This window comes from Amyelois transitella, chromosome 19 (assembly GCF_032362555.1).
Source record: "Amyelois transitella isolate CPQ chromosome 19, ilAmyTran1.1, whole genome shotgun sequence".
Classification (NCBI taxonomy): Eukaryota; Metazoa; Arthropoda; class Insecta; order Lepidoptera; family Pyralidae; genus Amyelois; species Amyelois transitella.
In genome coordinates this window covers 4,660,419-4,680,522 of record NC_083522.1, presented here as the reverse complement: position 1 = coordinate 4,680,522, position 20,104 = coordinate 4,660,419, and the positions used below count along the sequence as shown (strand labels likewise).

General features: G+C 33.4%; 2 protein-coding genes across 3 annotated transcripts; one reads left to right on the top strand and one right to left on the bottom strand.

The window, feature by feature from the left end:
- Positions 1-35: 35 nt before the first annotated feature.
- Positions 36-4,864, bottom strand: LOC106132714 (microtubule-associated protein RP/EB family member 1). The gene is made up of 6 exons (XM_013332222.2): positions 4,707-4,864; positions 4,086-4,366; positions 3,115-3,352; positions 2,342-2,445; positions 1,414-1,569; positions 36-1,102 (listed from the first exon to the last, which is right to left on the bottom strand). The coding sequence occupies exons 2-6, from the start codon at positions 4,350-4,352 to the stop codon at positions 1,034-1,036; spliced, it is 834 nt and encodes a 277-aa protein (XP_013187676.1). The 5' UTR covers positions 4,353-4,366; positions 4,707-4,864; the 3' UTR covers positions 36-1,033.
- Positions 4,865-6,671: 1,807 nt separating this feature from the next.
- Positions 6,672-20,082, top strand: LOC106132650 (probable peptidoglycan muropeptide transporter SLC46). 2 transcript variants are annotated; one of them, XM_013332119.2, is made up of 7 exons: positions 6,672-7,097; positions 7,233-7,493; positions 8,954-9,128; positions 9,554-9,731; positions 14,642-15,020; positions 16,150-16,390; positions 16,883-20,082. In XM_013332119.2, the coding sequence occupies exons 1-7, from the start codon at positions 6,950-6,952 to the stop codon at positions 16,962-16,964; spliced, it is 1,464 nt and encodes a 487-aa protein (XP_013187573.2). In that variant the 5' UTR covers positions 6,672-6,949; the 3' UTR covers positions 16,965-20,082. The 2 variants fall into 2 exon arrangements, with proteins under 2 accessions (XP_013187573.2, XP_013187572.2); XM_013332118.2 differs by lacking the exon at positions 8,954-9,128 and adding an exon at positions 7,964-8,138 and having other exon boundaries at positions 6,674-7,097.
- The last annotated feature ends 22 nt before the right edge of the window (positions 20,083-20,104 follow it).

Sequence of the window (20,104 nt, the reverse complement as noted above, 5' to 3'; positions counted from 1 at the left end):
TTGTGTGGTGAACAGGTGTGGATAAATTAAACAACTTTTAATAAAGTTAATATGTATTTGATAAGACATTCACAATCTGAAACCCAGTGGCAATTAATATTTGCTTTTAAGGCAATTTATGAATGCTAAAGTAAATAAATTAATTATCTATTTTATCTTAACCAGCGGATAACGTCATTCCTGCCAACAACTCAAATAGTCAATAGTTCTTCGATAGTAACGCAAAGGTAAGGTACCTGTCTATTAGACAACAATAGAAATGATCTGATATTAGTTCTCCCTACAGTTAGTTATAGTGCAAAACAAGTCTTGTTCGAGTTTAACCTAATTGTGGTCATGTAAAATATCACACTAAATGGAACTGTCAATGAACTACAAAAACGTTAATACTCGACGTGCGTCCGTCATTTAGCAAACATTCAGATCTAAATATCACTCATACTCCACCAATTTAGTACCAAATATTTCCATACAACTGTGATATTATAACAGAATTAAACAACAGTAAACATCTTTCAATATTTTAACAACCTATTAAATGCATGTTTGATTAGGCGTCGGTGTCCAGAGAATGAAACGCTTCAAGACATGATCAAAATAATATAAGCACTCTTTTTGCACCACATTGCACAAGTCAAAAGCTTCATATATTCCCGACACGAGAAACTGGTTATACCACTGATAGAACATACAGAATTAGAAAGAAATTCAGTCAAGAAATTACACTCCAAAAATTATAAAGATTGTACTTACATATTACACAGCCATGTTTTAATAGCTATATTTAATGATCTTTATTATACAAACAATTAAATGACAATATAATGCATCTAAAATATTTTATACACTCTAAATTTCCAATTCATCAAAGCCGTTTTTGGGGTACTTGTGATGATTACCTTATGAATATATGATTGAGTAGAATCATTGGCTGTGAAATACAAAGTACTCGATACTGTCGATTGTAAGCGAGACAATTTCGAGATATAATATACAAAGAGCACTATGATACGCGCAGATGTTACATTTACATTCAATATTCGTCTTCCTCGGGCGGGTGAGGGTTGTCACCGTCTAATTCTTCTGGAGGCGCGAATCCATCCTGAAAAACAAATAATACATTCAGTAAAAATAGATTGTAGTCTCTTAATGCGATTAGCGCTATTAGCACGTCTTGAGAAACGCAAATGCCCACTTAGCCCTTGAAGTCTGTATGATAATTGAGTCAGATCTTATAGATACTTCATATCAGAAAGACTAATTTTTTTTTTATAAGTTCTAAAACTTTAGTTGCCTCATATGTAACATTTTATTATTGGTTGTTAAATGTTTAAATAACCGAATTTATATTTTTTTCTATTAATATTAACTGAACTGCTACCTCAAGATTATATAAATATAAAAAGTACTAACCTCAGTTGCATATAAAATTTCCAATATTTTTTGCACAATTGGAGCATTCTGTTGTTCCTCCATTTCTTGACAGATCACCTCTATATCCCGAAGTTTACCAAAGTAGAAGTCTCTCTCTTTCTCCAGTCCATCCACTGTTGCTTTCAACTCATTTACCTGCAGAATAAAGAAACAGATTCATAAGTCAAGATTTACATATCATATCAATCTATCTTAAAGGGGAGGAAGAGATATAGACATATGAATAGTATAAATAAATAATAATAAAGAAATATATAAGGGGACAAATTACACAGATTGAGTTAGCCTCGAAGTTAGTTTGAAACTTGTGATACTAATTTAATGATACTATATTTTATAATAAATACTTATTTAGATAAACCTCCAAGACCCAAGCCAATTAGAAAAGTTATTTTCTCATCATGCCCTGGCCGAGATACAAACCAGGGACCTCCGGTGTCACAGTCAAGCGGGCTACCGCTGCGCCACAGAGGCCGACATAAGATAATAATGTGACAGAAATATACAAGCAGATTGTCACAAACCTACTGAATATTATAGAGAAGTATGCAGGTTGGGAAGTACACATGCCTCTTTGAAAAATTTTTAATGCTATGGATGCCTAGTCTTTACCAGAGGCCAGAACTTTAAAACCTTTATCTCTTCCAGGGTTGAATCTCTCTGTTTGTACTTAAAAAAGGTAGCTATCTAAAATGTGCTACCCTGATTTTACATACTGGGCTTCTCTCTCATCTTTGTTTTTCCCAATTATGCTTTGATATGGAGTGATGCATTGGGGCAGAGTCCATTTTCCAACTTTTCTCATTTCTTTCTCCACTTCAGCAATCCTTTCAATTTTTATATGTACTGTGCAATTGTGTGTGACAACAATATGAAATCACATATCAACCAGTAACAATCCACTAACCTGATGGTTAAGGTCGTCCAAAAGTTTTGCATCCCCTTTGCCACTCTGATTTAACCTTGATAGGTTGACGGGTGGCGAACGCACTGTGCTGTTTGCTTTCCCAACTACGAAAAAAAAAGAAATCTTTACATATGTCTCACAAAATAATGTAAACAAAATATATAACTAACTAATATGTACTTATAAAATTATAATAAAGGAACCATACCTACTACCCATTTAGAATTCATCATAGAAATTGTTATTTTATACCCAAAAAGCAGCATTTATACAGCTTACACAATTATGTTCTAAACTTATAACTATTATTAAAATTGAATATATAGCAAACCACTTTTATATACATACAAACTTATGATGCAAATTATAGGGTTAGAATTTAAATCTTGCATTTGAGGATATTTTATGTACATATAAAAATTATAAGTATATAAAACCTCTGCCAATATTATTTGATCAGGGTTAAGTTACGTCAATATATAAGTATTTAAAATACTTTGAAAACATAATATTCCAAAATGGGTATCATAATATTAATACACCTAATATTTATACAGATGTTGTAATAAATTAATAAGAGGATAGTAGTGCAGGTGCTAAATAAATAGAATGAATATAATATTTATATGACAAAGATGTTGGAGAATTTACTTAATACCAAATTAATATGCAATGGTTCCACACTTCCAACATAAATAATGTCAATAGGTATAATTGTTGGTAAGCTCATAAATAAAAAGCAACACTGAATGAATAGTAAAAGAAAATAGTACTGGTTTGGGGTCTAGCAGCAACTTTAGCGATGGGCGCCACTGGTTTCTTTGCTGCGGCCGCCGTGGTGGCAGATCTGGGGGCCGAGGAGCCCCCGTGCCCCATAGGCAGGCCTTCGCGTTGCGCCAGCGCATCATACTCAGTGCCTCCATAGTTGGCATCAAAGAATTTCTTGAACCATTGCAAAAATTCAAAGTTATCTTGAAAACGACCCTTCACCAGTCTGTCAATGGGTACTATCTACAAAAGAAAAAAATGGAAGGTAAAATAAAAAGAATTGACAGTCTACAGTGCTGGCTACCTGCAGGTACTTTCTGACTTGCCACATTAAGAAAGTTTACAAAAAAAATTGACAAATAATAAGCCCAAACATCATTAGTTTCTTAGTGTGGCCAGTGAGTTCAAGTGTGTGATTTTGTAGCAGTTGTGGATGCATACTGCCAGAGTGATGCATGGGAGCAGCTCGACGGGGTCTGGGAGGGACTGGAGCAGCACTGCACAGCGGCACACCCATCTCACACACTCCTGACCCAATCAAGAAGCCACCGCGAGCTTCAAATGCATCATACTCGCGCCCATCATAGTTTGCATCAAAAAACTTTTTAAACCACTGTAAAAACTCAAAGTTATCTTGGAACCTCCCCTTTATCAATTTGTCCACTGGAATTACCTAAAATTTCAATTACACAAAGTTATGTTTATTTCATAGACCTTTACACCAAGTCTAAGCATATAAATACATGGGAAAGTGGAGAACCATGATATGACACATTACTGTCAAAAATATGTCTTATACCATTCTTCATTCATCTAAAACAATAGTTAATACAAAAATTAATTCAGCATTATTGTTGCACAGTTCAGGTGCCACTAGACAAATAATATGATAAAAATACCATGTTTTCTAGTAACAGTTTGTCATATTGATAAACTAAAGAATTACTTTTTTCATAAATATTATTGTAAGAATTACCTTATCTACATTCATTTTTTTAAAACCAGCTTGTAATATTTTGAAGTTCTGTATATACTCATGTTCTAGGTTTGTCTTGAATTTAATACGTTTCATTGGTACACTGCCTGGAAATAGCATGTCCATGAACTGACAGTAGGCGGCGCCGGTGCACAGCTCCTCGATTTTGGCGAAGTTTGACTGCAGGCAGTCATTTACCCACGCCAACATATCGTGGCGCGACAGGTTGTCCGAAGTAACATTAGTTGAATAAACATTCACCGCCATCTCGATTTATACTCCTAAAAACCAAATGAAATTTTAAGACAGCATTTTATTCATTATTACTAAAAGACCGGCATAAATCAGCAATGCAGTTGAGGAAAGAAAGCCAATCTAAAAATAGGTGGTGCCGTATCTTTACTTTCACAGCATCAACATTTTTTAAGATGTTATCATCTGAACAATTTTAAGCACTACGTGCAGTGAAGTGAAAGCTTCTTCGTTGCAAAAAATAACAGTAAACGATTTCAACGGCGGATGTGCTGATACGATGACAAGACGACTCATCGAAATATTGCATGGAACGTAGGGTGTCGGCATATATGTTCCTCGTATTATATTAATTTCAGAGCTTCTTACCTTTTACTATTAATATCTTAAATGTAAACTTTCTTCGATTTAAACTAGTTTATGTCAGCAAATTACAGAGAAACGCTAGATTTTTTGATCCGAAACGCACGGCTTTGGGTTTTTCTTTTTGTCTCAAGTCATAGACAAGACAAACATTTTTTTTGCACCATCGTATAATTACGATAGAGATTTAGTAAACGATTTTTATCGAAAAAAACTTGTATAATTTTACCAAAGGGTAATATAGTGAGGTGGACATTTTCCTTTATAATAAGATAAACACTTAATTTTTCATAGACCGTTAATACTAGTGACTGTATTTTATTAGTTATGCGCTTTATTTGACTCTGAATACATTCATATAATTACGTCTCTTTTCTGAAGGGCAAGACGTATAGGAAGCCTGTGTATAAATTATATAAGGCATTTTTTTTGTTCGAAATGACAGAGTGATACTGAAAGAAAGTAAATGCGAAGACTTGTGAGCCTTAACTATAGAACGTCGGTCACGGCCACATCAAATTTATTTTTTGCGCTACCTATGTTGTGTATTGTTCTTAAGTGCCTCATACCTCTACCTGCTCATGGAATCATGCATGAAATGGGCATAATTGGCACCACAAACTAAATAGAGATATGATTGGCACAACAAAACTTGACAACTAGTAGTCATTGTGAAATTGTCTTGGTCTTCTCAATGTCAAAAAAATTACAGAACCAAAACAGTGTTGCCTACTTAGCGCTTCGGCTCTAAATCTGGCGCTTTTTGGTAACGTCAGCGTCCAACGCCTAGCAGCCATTTTCAGAAGTAAACTGACGCTTTTTTTTTATCTTTCACATTGAAATATTTCAAACAATTTTTGATGTCATCTTTAGTGTAGAAGTTGATATAGAATGATTTTCTTTTTATTATTTTTATTATATTACTGACTTGCATTAATTTGTATGTTTTACTCTCATGATGCAATAAAGAGTTATATCAATTTATCTTTCTTTGTAATGCGATAACCGTAAAAGAAATAAAAATATAAATATGAAGTGTGGTTCCCGGCACTATTACAGTGCCGTGTGGTTCCCGGCACTATTACAAAAAAGAATAGGACCACTCCATCTCTTTCCCATGGATGTCGTAAAAGGCGACTAAGGAATAGGCTTATAAACTTAGGATTCCTCTTTTAGGCGATGGGCTAGCAACCTGTCACTATTTGAATCTCGGTTCTATCATTAAGCCAAATAGCTGAACGTGGCCATTCAGTCTTTTCAAGACTGTTGGCTCTGTCTACCCCGCAAGGGATATAGACGTGTATGTAATAATAAGTTGCTTGTGTTGCTTGTTGTTGCTAATGTAAATCACGCCTCTTTCTCAGAGGGATAGGCAGAGACTACATTTTTTGACTTTCCATGATCCCTTCACTTCTTATCCACATTCTTATCATATTTTTCTTCATGCAAGCACGTCGGTTTTGGGTACTCTTGACCTGATCGTTTCCTAGAACGTCCCCGATTTGATTAAGGTACGTTCGTCTAGGCCTTCCCAGTCTAAGAGTCCCATTCATACTCCCTAATATATATTTGCTAAGTCAACCTGCTTTCGTTTATCCTCTCGACATGATCAAACCATTTCAGCATTCCTTTTTCTATTCCTGTCACTATATCTTCTTTTACATCATAACATTCCCTTTACACGCTGTTCCTCACCCTGTCACTTAATTTTACACCTATCATAGTACTAAGTGCGCTCATTTCCACCGCGTTTATTATATTTTTGTGCTTTTTCTGCCACACTTTCATTTTCAGTCCCATACTACTAGTTATAGTACTGATAATTACTAATTTACATATAATAAGTTACATACATTAGTATGACTATAAATATATACATATGTACTCTATTGTACAAAACTTGACTGTCTAAGTAAGAAGTCTAAGCGCTTTCTCGTCAATGGCAGTTGGCAACATTGAACAGTATTTATTTATAATAACTCAATTTTATTTAGTTTCTGATTTTATTTTCGTCTTTCACAGTCAGTTACAACACAAAATTATAAGTCGTTGCAATACGTACTTTAAATAAATTATTAAATTGAGTGTGTTTGACTGAGGAGTTTGATTGAGTTCAGCAATAATTTACATACAATCTTTTTTAATTTATTAATTGAACGTTCGGCACCTTACCAGTGTAAATTATGAAATAAATAAACATAATTTGATAGAATCGTCAATTCACTGATACAATAAATAAATTGTTCAAAATGCCTGAAACTACTGTAGCGCAAGTGGATGAACAAATCTCAGAAACAAATACTCGCACAATAACTATAAGTGAACTGCCTGGAAGACCAATTAATGTTATATTAGAGTTCGCTCTTTTTTTGACAATGATGGGACTAACACTTTCGTGTATGTATATTTTTGGGTTCTCAAGGGGATGAAAGTTTTTAACAAGATATCAAAGTTTCCACATAGAAAAAATTACCAGCAATATCTACTCCCTCATATGCATTGCCTCTAAAAATATAACTATTATTGTTTCAGCAACGGCAATAAGTAACATTGTACTGTACCGTTCCTGTGTGCATTCCCTGCACTACAGTGTAGAGGAATGTCGCCCATTCCTGTCTCCAGAGAGGACTAATGATACCAAGCATTTGGAAGTAGAAGTACAGAAATATGTAACTTATGTTACCACTGTGAAGACTATCATAGAGTCTCTCGGGCCAGCATTTTTGTCTCTATTCCTGGGGGTCTGGTCTGATACACATGGAAGAAAACCTTTGATAGTATGGCCATTATTTGGTAAGTCATATTTTATATTAGTCTGCAATGAAAATAAAATTAATACCTACTATTGTTGGAAAATGTAACAACAAAAATCGGGTGTTTAAAACAATATTGTTTTACAAGCAAATTATTGGAAATGCTATTGCTGTTATGTACTATAGTTACCTTCACTTTTATACAAAACCACATGCTAATGAATATTCAAGTTAATCTTTAAACATAAGTATTCTCTGCTAGTTATCGATATGAAATTGATAAAACAGAAAAATTAGGTTTCAATTTTGAGACAAACAAAAGTATTATAAAAATGAAGTTTTTTTTGTATGAAAGGTACAAATACAATGTTATACAGAAGTCATATGGATTGAATCATTCCTCTGTTTACTTTTTGTTGAAAAATGGTATTTTAATTTTCTTATCTCTTTCTTTCTTGGAAGATTTCTAAATATTTGATGATGTTTTAATGTACAGATATAAAATTTTAGGTATAGCATTCTCAGGAATACTGACTGTAGTATACAGCTTGGTGGATAGCTTAGGTCCATGGTGGACTATAGTAATGATCATCCCTAAATCACTCATGGGAAATGTGCGTGTGTTGATAACTGGGGTGTTCTGCTATTTAAGCGACACCACAACTCTTAAGTCACGTTCTCTCAGGTACTAAAGTACAAGTATATACATATATGTTGATACTTAACAGTAAAATTATATATAAAATGTTGCATTGGTAACTCTATTATGTTTGCAATCAAATATTTGCTTTTGTATGTTACATAATCTTACAGATAGGTACAGTTGTCTTATCAAGTATTTGTTTATGATTTCTCACTTTTTTATTATTTTAGTTTTGTATAAGGACAATGTACACTATAAATAAATAAATAGAAAATATTCACACAATTAGTATTAATATCAAAGCTTAGTAAAATTTTTGAACTTAATCAGTGTTTCATGAGGTTTTAGCATTAATTACCCCCTCAGTTAGTTAGTCTAAGCCATATCCATCTTCTTTAGGTTGCAGCTAATCATAATACATATGTATAAATATTATTTTTTAATGTATTTTCAGAATACACACTAAGAAATCTATGATAAAAATAATACACACATATATCTAAATCAGAAGTAGGTATACATAAAGCAATGAAAGTGTATCTTTATCAATATAGAAAAATTATGCACACAAGAAAAGTGAGTTACTATCGAAAATATTAAGTTATTTTTTAATAAAAATTTTAGTTCATTTATCTCAATTCGCCTGATGTTAAGCAAGATAAAAAGATAAATTATGATTAATGCCTATTCACTCTTCACTCAAATTTACGAAACTCTAGGAACAGAGACGCGGGAGATTTTATCAGTTTATACATTTGTAATATTTAACGAATAGATGGGTGCGTTAGTGGGGATATAGTCTACATAGGGGTGAAAGAATTCTTGCCGACGATTCCTTACAGCTTTGTGATTTCTAGGTCTGACTTGGACAAGCATGTCTATCGTTGTGTTCGCTATGTTGGACAATCTGGGTCCCTGGTGGTACACCCTGACAGTGATCCCAATATCCATAACTGGCGGTTTCTCGGGGCTTTTTACAGGCGCCTTTTGTTACATCAGTGATGTGAGCACTTCTAAAAATAGTTCGCTTAGGTATGTCTGGGTTGAAAGCGATATCCAGTGCAAATTTATGTTGATTTTAACACTAAAAAGATTTTCCATTGAAAGAATAGGGAAGCTACATAATCCAAGCGGATCTTCTGCATATCCTTCTTGTTAAAAAGACGCTTATCCAAGTTCAATTAGAGAAAAGACAACAATTTGAACTGGATAGAGTTTTATTTTTTTTTTGTTTGTAATAATGTCGCCTGCCAATGCGCAAGACGTTTTTGTGTCACAATTGTTTAGGTAAATGTTCTTATACTGAACGGTGGGGACTTGCATATATCCATAGAAATAAATAAATTGTTTTTTATTTCGATTAAGATTTCTATGGGTAGCTACACCAAGTCTTGGACGCTTTTGCATGTCTGCACAATTTTATTAACGATTTTTCTATTTTGTAATATTTTTCACAGAATGACTTTAATGGAAATCGCCGTGTCTGCAGGCAGTGTAGTCGGCTCCTTAGCTTGTTCTCATTTATTAAAAGCTGTCGGCAATGTCTACATGCTACTGATAGCAGCATCTATTTTCGTGTTAGCATATGCAGTCACAAATGTATGGCTTCAAGAATCATTGGTCGGAGCCGTCCCGGTAAGTTAAAAATGCTAGCTGTGCCCGCGACTTCGTCTGCGTGGAATAGTTATTTGGGCATCATTGAAGCCCTCAAGGATCAATAATTTTCCCCGTTTTTTTCACATTTTCCATTATTTCTTTGCTCCATATAGTTGCAGCGTGATATAGCCTAAAGCCTTCGTCGATAAATCAACACAAAAATAATTTTGCAATTCGAACCAGTAGTTGAGATTAGCGCGTTCAAACAAACAAACAAACTCTTCAGCTTTATAATAATAGTTAGTATGGATTATTAAACGCCTAAAAAAAGGTGGTTCTCAGTTTGATCTGAATGTATGTGTGTTTGTTTGTAAAAGGTTTTAGAAATTAAACCGACTTTGTAATTCAAATGCACAATAAAAGAAATCGATTCAATGTGGTTCTCTTTTTCCACACAGTTAGTACAACTTGTAGCGCGCGACATCGTACGAGCTGGTTTGACCATCTTAATCCCAATGCTGTCATTGTGTTGTGGTAATAAAATTATTTCCAGTAAAATGCATGTAAGACCTATGTTACTAAAACTGACTTTCTGAAATAAAACTCCACCTAATATTCTTGTCGTAAAACAATGATAGTAATCTTTTAGGCGGTAGGTACTCCCTATTGCGTGCTGCCGTCCGGCTTCACGAGCCTTTGACCACGATTCTAAAGTGGGCAAGTTTTTATACGAAATTGTTTCCCGCGATATTTTCTCTCACCTCGTAAGAGCATTGCAATGCACTTGATCTAACTCAGAAAATAGCCTTTGATACATTGCCACAGTATGATTAAAATCTGAAAATTATAATGGGAACACTTTTTGAATCACATTGACTCTATCATCGAACCGATTGTCATATCTTACTTCTTACTCTGTTTTATGCATGCATTAAATAGAAATTTTACAATCTATTTACTCAAATCAAAACTGATATTATCGTTCGCATTTTAAGTCAAGAACTTGTATATCTCTGTGTTTATTTTTATACAACCTTCACCTTCTGCTGTCTGGTATTTTTCTGTCGTTTATTATTGCGGAAAGTACCTACCCAGTTAGGTAATTTTAATTACACCCTTTCGGTGGTTTGATGAAGCTGTAATATCAATGCAATTGGTAGGTTTTATTGATGATATATATTGAAATTTAAAGCGTGGATAAAGTATTCTTATGAGGTATCAATTCTATCATTAGGCCAAACAGCTGAACGTGGTCTGTCAGATGTTCAAGACAGCTGACTCTGTCTACCCCGCAAGGGATACAGACGTGATCATATGGATGGATGGATAGATACCTATTAGGTATCAATAATGTTAACAATAGTAGTGTCAATTAAAATCAAAATAACGGCTAAAATGGGTTGTCCTACGATAAAATAATAGCATAGCATGTTACATTGCGTGTTTATTACAAATTTAATTTACCTACTTAATTCCAAGGCCCCTAGGCTTCCATACTAATGAATTTTAAACACCATCTGAATTATTTACTGTCTTGATTAATACGATGTCACTAGCTTACGTGCGCAGCATCGCCCGCGTCAAAGTATCCTATGTCCTTTCTCGTACTCTCTACATACACAATTTTCTAACATATTAAGCAAAATGTTACCTGTACTATGACAAACTTACTTTGGTATTTATAAGTGAGTAGAGTATGGTTAAGATTAAGACACTATTGAAAAACATAGGCACTATTAAAAAAATAATATATGTGAACGAAGTAAACATTGTTTCCATGCGGACGAAGGCGCGGGCGGCCTCTAGTCGTACATAAATAGGGACAGCGCGGGAAGCGACTTTGCTTTATACTACGTAGTGATAAAATTTTATGACTCCAAGATTTGGTCAAATCAGTGTTATGGAGAAATGCTCCAGGGTGATTGCTCGTAAACTTTGTATTTTATTTGAACTTAAGTTTTGTAGTTATAGTTATATCTCCAAAAGCATCATAAAAATAAAATTTAACCTTTTGCTATCTCATAAAGTCCCGCCGATTTCGTTTTATTTTTCTTTCGAGAAATCTTATCCGTTGGATAAAAATAAATTAATGTCACCTTACTTAAATTTGTCTTTTTTATCTACTCTTATCTGAGATGGCATTTACCGATCAAAAAGTTCTTTATTGCCAAAAAAAGATATGGCTGGATGATCATAATTAATGCTTCTTAATTGCAACAATTTTTTTCTTATTTCTCTGGAGAAGAGCCCAGAGGGTAAGCATTTTATCTTATTTTATTTAATCATCGACGACAGAGGTTATAACCTAAACCTACTCACGGCCTTTGATATGGCTTCTATTACGAACACCCAATAGCTACCGAATCAAAACAAAGACTTTCAGGAACATGCAATCTTCTCTCTCATCTGACTATAAATGTGATTCAAGTCTTAAAATATACTTTGTCTGTACTCTGTAAAGTAGTACGAATTTCGTCGGATTTGAACCCTAAAACTACAAATGATAATTAACCCTTAAATGGATGATTTTTTTTTCACGTTTTAAAAAAATATATTTGTGTAAAAGACGTGTATTACTGTTTAGGAAAAATGAGTAAAAAAATCTAGACATGAATTTACTATACTTTTTTTGCAATAATATGAGTGTTGTTTATAAACTACATTGCGCATTCATTGATGTTTTGCAAGTATGGATAAAATCAGAGTGGATATTGTTTTTGAAATGTATTTATTTATTCTTCATTATGATATTTATAAAAACAATTGATTTTTTTCGTATCACATAAAGACACACGACATTTTTGGCACATTTTAAATGTAAAGCCTGAACATTTCGGGAATTTGCACCTCTGCTGCTTATCCAGCCAAACTGCCCAATGACATGTCTGATCTAATCTGACGTCTTTCAAAGGAATTGCTTGAGCTGGTCCACGGAACTTCTTCATTACAAGTTCTCTTTGTATTGTGCTCCTACTTGGTCGACCATGTTTAGCGCCATTTGCAGGTAGACCCAATTTGCAGAGGGTTTCAGCAAGTTCTAGCCTGAATGTACCCAAATTGAGAAGTTGATCATTTCCTTTCATATTATTTACCTTCTTGAACATAACCCATGAATTTATAACTGCGAGGTCCAGGAAATGATAAAATAAGCGGATCGTCCACTTGCGGCTCTTGATTGTGATGTGATAACGACCTATAAATGAGTCTAATAAGTCCACGCCTCCCATGTGGGCATTGTACTCCTTGATTACTTTGGGGCATGGAATAGCAACTCTCTCTTTCTTCGATTTATCAAAGCGTGTGACTGTGGTTGCTGGTTCTGCTCCTACGTAAGTGGATAGAAGGTTAACGGGCTTGTTATCTTTCCACACAACAGCACTTACGTCAATATCATCCACAGTAGCCACGTTTTCCTCATAGAATCCTCTGGCTACGTTTTTTTTTCATTATAGTGTTTTTTTTTCAGGCAATTTGCAGTTTCTCAATCGGTTTACTCTTACTGTTCCCAGTGAGAAAATTCCTTCTGTGAGAAAATGCTTCCAGTATCTGATTTTCTCCCCTAAAAATAAGGCTGTCTTCAGCAGTAACAAGATTCCGTTTTCGCCAAACCAGAGGTCGTTTAGAAATCCCTAGTGATCTACTCTGGGGTGCTGCTTCTTCGGCTTCCAAAATAGGAGGGTCTGGCATATTTTCATCGTTGTCGATGACAAGAGGAGGATCAGCATCCACTTTATCAGACTGGGCATTCTCACCTTCATCACTATTTTCAAGGTCTCGAAGAACATCTCGAGCTGTTTGATAATAGTGACCTTCATCCTCTACTTCGGAGTCTGACCCGTCTAAGCCGTCTTCTGAATCTTCAAGAGTTTCTTAATACTTTTGTAATTTCGCTTTCTAGTAATCGCGGCAAGCTGAAAAGCAAAATAAAAATCCTTCACCTAACATGCGTTTATTTAGCAGGCAATGCGCATTGTAGTTTTCCTACAACATACCATATTTCGCCTTATTCAACAGTAGCAACAAATTATTTTCAATGTTTTACAACATAAACATGCAATTGAAGATATAATCAAGCAAATAAAAATATGTTTTATACTTACATTATATTTTATCAAAGTCCGAACACAGCTACAAAACTTAGTTTCGCGCCACTAGAAAACTTTTCTTCAAAGTGACATTTGACATTACCTTTATTTCAAATGCATAAAAGTATTAGATAGTGCCAACATTAAAAGAAGTACAAAATTCGTTCAGAAATAAGAACTAGTTGTCAAAAATAACAAAACATTAATAGAAGGTCAATTTTATCTGTGATGTTTAGTATGTTGTTTAAAAACAACATTATCCATTTAAGGGTTAAGCGATTCACAACTGTATTTGGTTTTCCCGTCACCTCTAATAGGCAGGCGTACCCAATAAAATTGAAGTATAAGAATCTTCAAAGTAAAATCGTGCCTACACAATATATATCTAACTGGTTTCTTCTGTAACCTGTCTGTTATCTGAGCCCATATATTGCAAGGTTGCAAGCTATGTATCGAGGACCTAGATATCCACTTAGGGAATTGAACCTGATATATCATGTATATGTAGTGTATATACACTACCTAAGCCCTGTACTTTATTAGTTTTAGAACGTTATCATACTTATTAGATATTTATGTGAATGACAATATAATGTAACACTACTACATGTGTCCTATTCTACTTGCACGTGTGGTATCCTGCATTTTAGACTATCATTTGTAAAAGGCGACTACGGGTAAAGCACTTCTACTAAGTGCATCTATCTTGATTTAAGTTATCTTGTTATTTATAATTAGGTCGTAATCCTATGATTTCAAAATTCACCTCAGTGAAAGTGGACTCAAACGGGTCAAAGGATAAATAATATTTACCCACATTCTTACAAATGTACTTATACTTACCAATCTTTCATTTCGTTTCAGGGAACCCTGTCATCAGTGCTCGACTTTTTACTAATAAAAGAGATGGTAACAGAATGTTTTAAACGTCGTCCAAACTATCTGCGGGCACAGATACTCATTCTGACTGTTGCAAATAGTTTGAACGTGTTTATACTTTACGGCCTATCAGGTTTAGAGTACTTATACACGAGAGAGAAATTGCACTGGTCCTTAAAGGATTTCAACCAATTTTCTGCTGCCAGTGTGCTAATTTCCTTTGTTGGCTCATTTTTGGGTGTGGCTGTGATCCAAAAGTACTGCAAAGTGAGTGACTTGGCGTTCTCGGCGATCTCGTTTGCGTCATCGGTTGGGGAGTACGCGATAAAGACGATTGCTGTTGCTTCTTGGCACATGTACTTGGGTATGTACTTATTTTTTTATTCTACTAGTGATAGTAGGTATATTGATCTACAAATCATTAATTTTTTGGTTCTGTGAGATAAAACCACGTACATCAAGAAAAAAGATACACTAGATACGTACATACAACATGGAATTGTTATTTTAAGAAACTGTGACTGTGCTAGGAGGCCAAATATCAAACCAAACTAAACGTCTAATTATTATTGTTTGAACAATGTCTTAGCCATTTATTGTTTGATAAGTTGAAATACATTGTATTCAAATAATTGTATTTGTTTAGCAACTAAAATAAGAACGCAGATGGTAAAGTTGACTAATTTTCAGGCATTAGTAGGTACCTAACAACATGATAACGTTATCACTGCGGTTTGAAATGTTGCGTTGAAACCCTTTCATGGAATTAAATTTAATTAAAGTTATCATTTGGATGGTATTGGTACTATTGGTATCTTACGTTCAATATCTTACTGATATTATATATTATAATTTATATAATGCAATCTACTTTCTTTATTTAGATAATGGGAATTCCATAAATAAAATATGAAAAATATATAAGAGCTGTATGTACAAAAAAGATATTACAAACAAACATAGAGCTGTTTCATAAAATTGCCAGTCAATTAGATCATTACAATTATTTTTTTTTAAATATAACTCTTACATAGAGAATGTTGAAAATGGAATATTTTGTTATAAAACAATATAATAATTTTTCAGACAGCAATAGGACCGACATTAAACTGTTTTTACATAGGGAGCGGTATAATAATTTAAATGCATATTAAAGAAACATAAATACATTTATTTTGTCTTTATCCCTACGCGAATTGAATTGAATTGAAAGATTGAAAGGCCACGGCCACCAGCTGGATAGCTATTTCTTCTTTTCTAATAAAGAATTTTAATTCTGATAGTGACAAGTTACAAGCTTATAGGCCTTATTTAAGAATAAAGAATATTATATAATAAATAAGAAAGAGATATGGGTCTTAGGGGATAGCGTTATTAAATGTATATTTGTGTCGATTTAGTAACTCATTTGTCTCGAACTTACTTTGAGGCTATCTCAAATTTGTAATCTGTAATTCGTCCCATTTATATATTATTTATTGTAATATTTGCAGCATCAGGCGTGTCATCGTTTGGCAGTCTGTCCGCCCCGCTCATCAGGTCTTTCCTCACAAAGATTCTGCCTGTCCAAGACATCGCCAAAGTTTTCGCGTTAATGTGCGCGATCGAAGGGATTTTCCCCTTGATATCACCAGCTCTATACAATGCAGTGTACAACCTAACGATTGCTTCATTCCCTGGGGCCATATTGTTGATGACTAGCTTCGTGAATGCTATCTGCTTAGTTATGCTACTGTAAGTCATCAACAAAACATCGACAATTAAATACTAAATAAACTACAAAATTAACAGAAGATATTAATATTATATTAAAAATTTATTATTTTATTAGCATGGAAATATTGGTTATATACTTACCTTCCTTAAACATGTAGGTTATTTGGAATGCATTATCAATTTTTACACTCGTGTAAAACAAAGTCTGTCGCGCCAACTTTATGAGTAATATCCTAATCGACTTTGCTTTGACCTTTCTTTTTTGGGGATAAATTCTAAATTTAAAACATATTGCGTTTGTTTTTTTTTTGTGATTTGAAATTTATTTATACGTTTTTCTTTTTTTGGAGACTTATTAAGCGGCGATGGTTTAAACCAAGTAGAATTTTAAGTGGTTTTAAAACATTTTTGACTTAAAACTTAATGCCACCGAAAATATTAACGTTTTTTTGATTATTAATAAGTTTAAATAATACCATATTTTACAAAGAGCTGTTATTGTCTTTCCAGTGTCGTTGTTTATCTCAGATGGAAATCGCCATCAGTCAGTTACGAACCAGTGAACTCTGTCTCTGCTGTCGCTGAAGATTGAAGGAACAAAGAGCAACGTGTAAACTCCCATTTATTAAGTATTCTAAAGTTATCGGTAAAATACTTAAAGTAAGCAGATAATATTTTTGCATCTTTCAATGTATGATTATTATTGAGCAAAGCTTGGGAAAAATACACTATTCCTATAAGTGTTTACCCAGCCAACACAGTATAGCTGTATAAATTTTGCGTAAAAGCAATCTTTTAACTTTAAGCTGGATAAAGTATTTGTATAACTTCTGTGTAAGCGCTTATACAGGTGATATTCAAGCAATTTGGGCACAAAATATCTTTCTTCAATTTGGTTAACAGTTGATTAATAGCCACATAGCAGCTGAATAAATGTACGACGCACTGAATATCTTCTGCATAAATTCTGATTTTTCTTTAGTCCAGAAATTATACATCTTTTATGCAGTTGTTAATTTGTGAGTTCAGATATTCAAATGATATACGAAATTCCGATCTTTGGAGTAGTTTTACAAAGAAATTATTCAAGTAAAAATTATTTTTTATTGTGACGGGATAAATTTGTGTCGCTTAGTTCAAAATATTGTAAATGGTCGCCGATATAAAATAGCGTAAATGATTTCATACATTTTAAGTAAGTTTAAGGTGAATTATATAAACGCATGGCACTTTACTGTGAATTATCAACATGGTCATTATACATTTTTTGAGCGCCTCAAGATAAAGCTATATTTTAAAAGGTAAACAAATGTGAAATAATATTTAAATTAAATGATCTTTACTTTTTATCAAATTTCAGTCCCAGCAAGTAATGAGAATCAAATTTTGTATAACTGATAATGTTTCCTACTCACTAAACAAAGTGTTTCATAAGATAAATGTTGAGGATTTATAAAAATAGGTTTATGTCGAACGTTAGTTAATGGCGGAAGGCCAATTTGAATTAAAGTGTTTATATCAGTGATTATTTTGCTTATTTTTGCATAATAGTTCACATACTACTACATATCCAGAAATTATTTGGTTTAAAGTACAATAATTATATATTTATCAGCAAAAGGTCTTAAATTACATAAAACAGTATACTTTTATTCAGCTTTTTAGGGTGCTTTTTTATAGAAAATAAATCCATGAATATTTGAGGGTGATGGGACCTATACTAATGTAGGTATTTATAGTACTACTATGAATGACGCATTGCGTAATATTTAGTTAGACAATTGTTTATATTACCAACTAAAATTGTAGGTAGTTGCAACCAAAAGTTTCGCGCTTGTTACAAAATACACCCAAGAGCACCTAATTATATTTCCATTTAAATCTCTTTTTTAATATCTTTCACACATATGTATGTATTGTCGTTATCTGCACCTAAAGTTGGACCTAGTCTATGTGTTTGAATCACTAATCCTGATGGTGATGCATAATCATCGTGTACAGAACCCTCTTCAACTGTGTTGGTCGCACTTGGCTCGGGCCCATTTGTATCAGATGTTAAACTCTTTTCTATTACTGTACAGATACTATTTTTTATCTTTACATACTCTCGTGAACATTTTCTTCTTGTTCCTCCCGTTCTCTTTTTTTTCCATGAATCATTTACTCTTTTGTTATTATTTTTCTGAGGAGGCATATTGTTGATTTTGTCACAAAATGGTGAAATATCTGGATATAAACATACGATATCTTCAACTAATCAGTTATTTGCTGCTTAAGATACCCACATTTGTAACTGATATTGTTTTAAGTTTAACATAAAGACAATTGTATGCTTATAGCGCTATAAGTTTGGTAAAACAAGGAGTTTATTTTCAATTTTGCAGAAGTTAGCTGTAAAAAGAAGAAAATATCTAAATTATTCAGCATCTGAATAAATTAGTACCATTTCGTACACTAAACAGCTTAAAGAAAGTATTTTGTCTAATATTCAGCGTTTTGCTGTTTAACTGCTTTTCTTTAAAATGTTATACAGGTCAATGCAAAAATTTCAGCTAATGTGCAGATAATAGCTGTTTCAATTACTTTTATTTGAATATCGCTTGTTTAGCAGATACTACTCTTGATTATTATTCAGCTTGAAAAAATACCGCGAACTTTATGCAGAATTTAGTAAGCTTACAACATTATTTTAATTTAAGAACTCTCTTATTCAAAATTAAGCCATAACATCAGCTGTAATACATAATTAATAAAGCTTGACACTGCTTATTGTGGTATATTTTCGCTATTATCTGGCTTATGTGTTGGCTGGGTAAGTTTTACGTAAATGATGTTCAATTTTTATATGTTACATAGGTACCTAGTTTTAATCATTACAAGAAAAGTTGAATTGACATCGGCCCTGTGTTGCCAGAGATTTGCGTAGAAAAGGGAGAAAAAAACTAAAACTATGAATTACATAACTTTTAGCAATATTTATTGGAAGTATATTAAATATACTTTTTTACTTTTGTATAGTGTATTGATATTGATTAAAAGTACTAGCTAGTCTGCTCCTGCGGAGCTGGGAATGTAATATACACATACCTGTGATAGTTATAGTTTATGTAATAATAAGTATAGGATATATTGTAGATCAATTGTTGGTACTTAAAGGTATGGCTAAACCAATGGTATATATGTATATGTGCCTTAATATAAAGGAACCATAGAATGGTTGTAACGTAACTTATTACTAGCCAGTGACAGTGTGTTTATTGTATTTTTGTATGTCGTATTTATATAAAACTAGCTTTTGCGCGGAGCTTCGCTCCCGTTCGAATTTCCAGAAAAAAGGAGCTGTTATTCGTAAAGGTCTTTTATATCTGTGCACCAAATTTCATCAAAATCGGCTCAGTAGGTAGTTTTTGAGTTAAAAATTAAACATAAAAAATACAAATCTTTTCTCTTTATTATCTGTGTGGATTGGAATCAAGTGTGTATGTATCCTACCTGAATTTTTCTACCTGGTGAAAAATACCTATGCACGATTCGGCTACAGCTTTGACGAGGGAAAGTAATGTCATTTGAGACCTAGCCTATGGGTATCGTAATTATTTTTCCTTCGTCGAACGCTTTCTTTACATATCGACTACATTTGATCAAAGTACATACCTAGGTATGTCTTTTGATACCGTGCCTTTTTATATAATAAATCACATATGGTTCAAGTTCTTGTTGTTTTGTAAGTCC

Excerpts from the sequence above, each read along its gene's own strand:
- LOC106132650 (XM_013332119.2), top strand. The coding sequence starts at position 6,950 with ATGCCTGAAACTACTGTAGCGCAAGTGGATGAACAAATCTCAGAAACA. Across the intron at positions 15,021-16,149 it reads TTCTTGGCACATGTACTTGG|CATCAGGCGTGTCATCGTTT; the intron begins GTATGTACTTAT and ends TAATATTTGCAG. Across the intron at positions 16,391-16,882 it reads ATCTGCTTAGTTATGCTACT|TGTCGTTGTTTATCTCAGAT; the intron begins GTAAGTCATCAA and ends TTGTCTTTCCAG.
- LOC106132714 (XM_013332222.2), bottom strand. The coding sequence starts at position 4,352 with ATGGCGGTGAATGTTTATTCAACTAATGTTACTTCGGACAACCTGTCG. Across the intron at positions 2,446-3,114 it reads TGCTGCTAGACCCCAAACCA|TTGGGAAAGCAAACAGCACA; the intron begins GTACTATTTTCT and ends TTTTTTTCGTAG. Across the intron at positions 1,103-1,413 it reads AAATTTTATATGCAACTGAG|GATGGATTCGCGCCTCCAGA; the intron begins GTTAGTACTTTT and ends TTTGTTTTTCAG.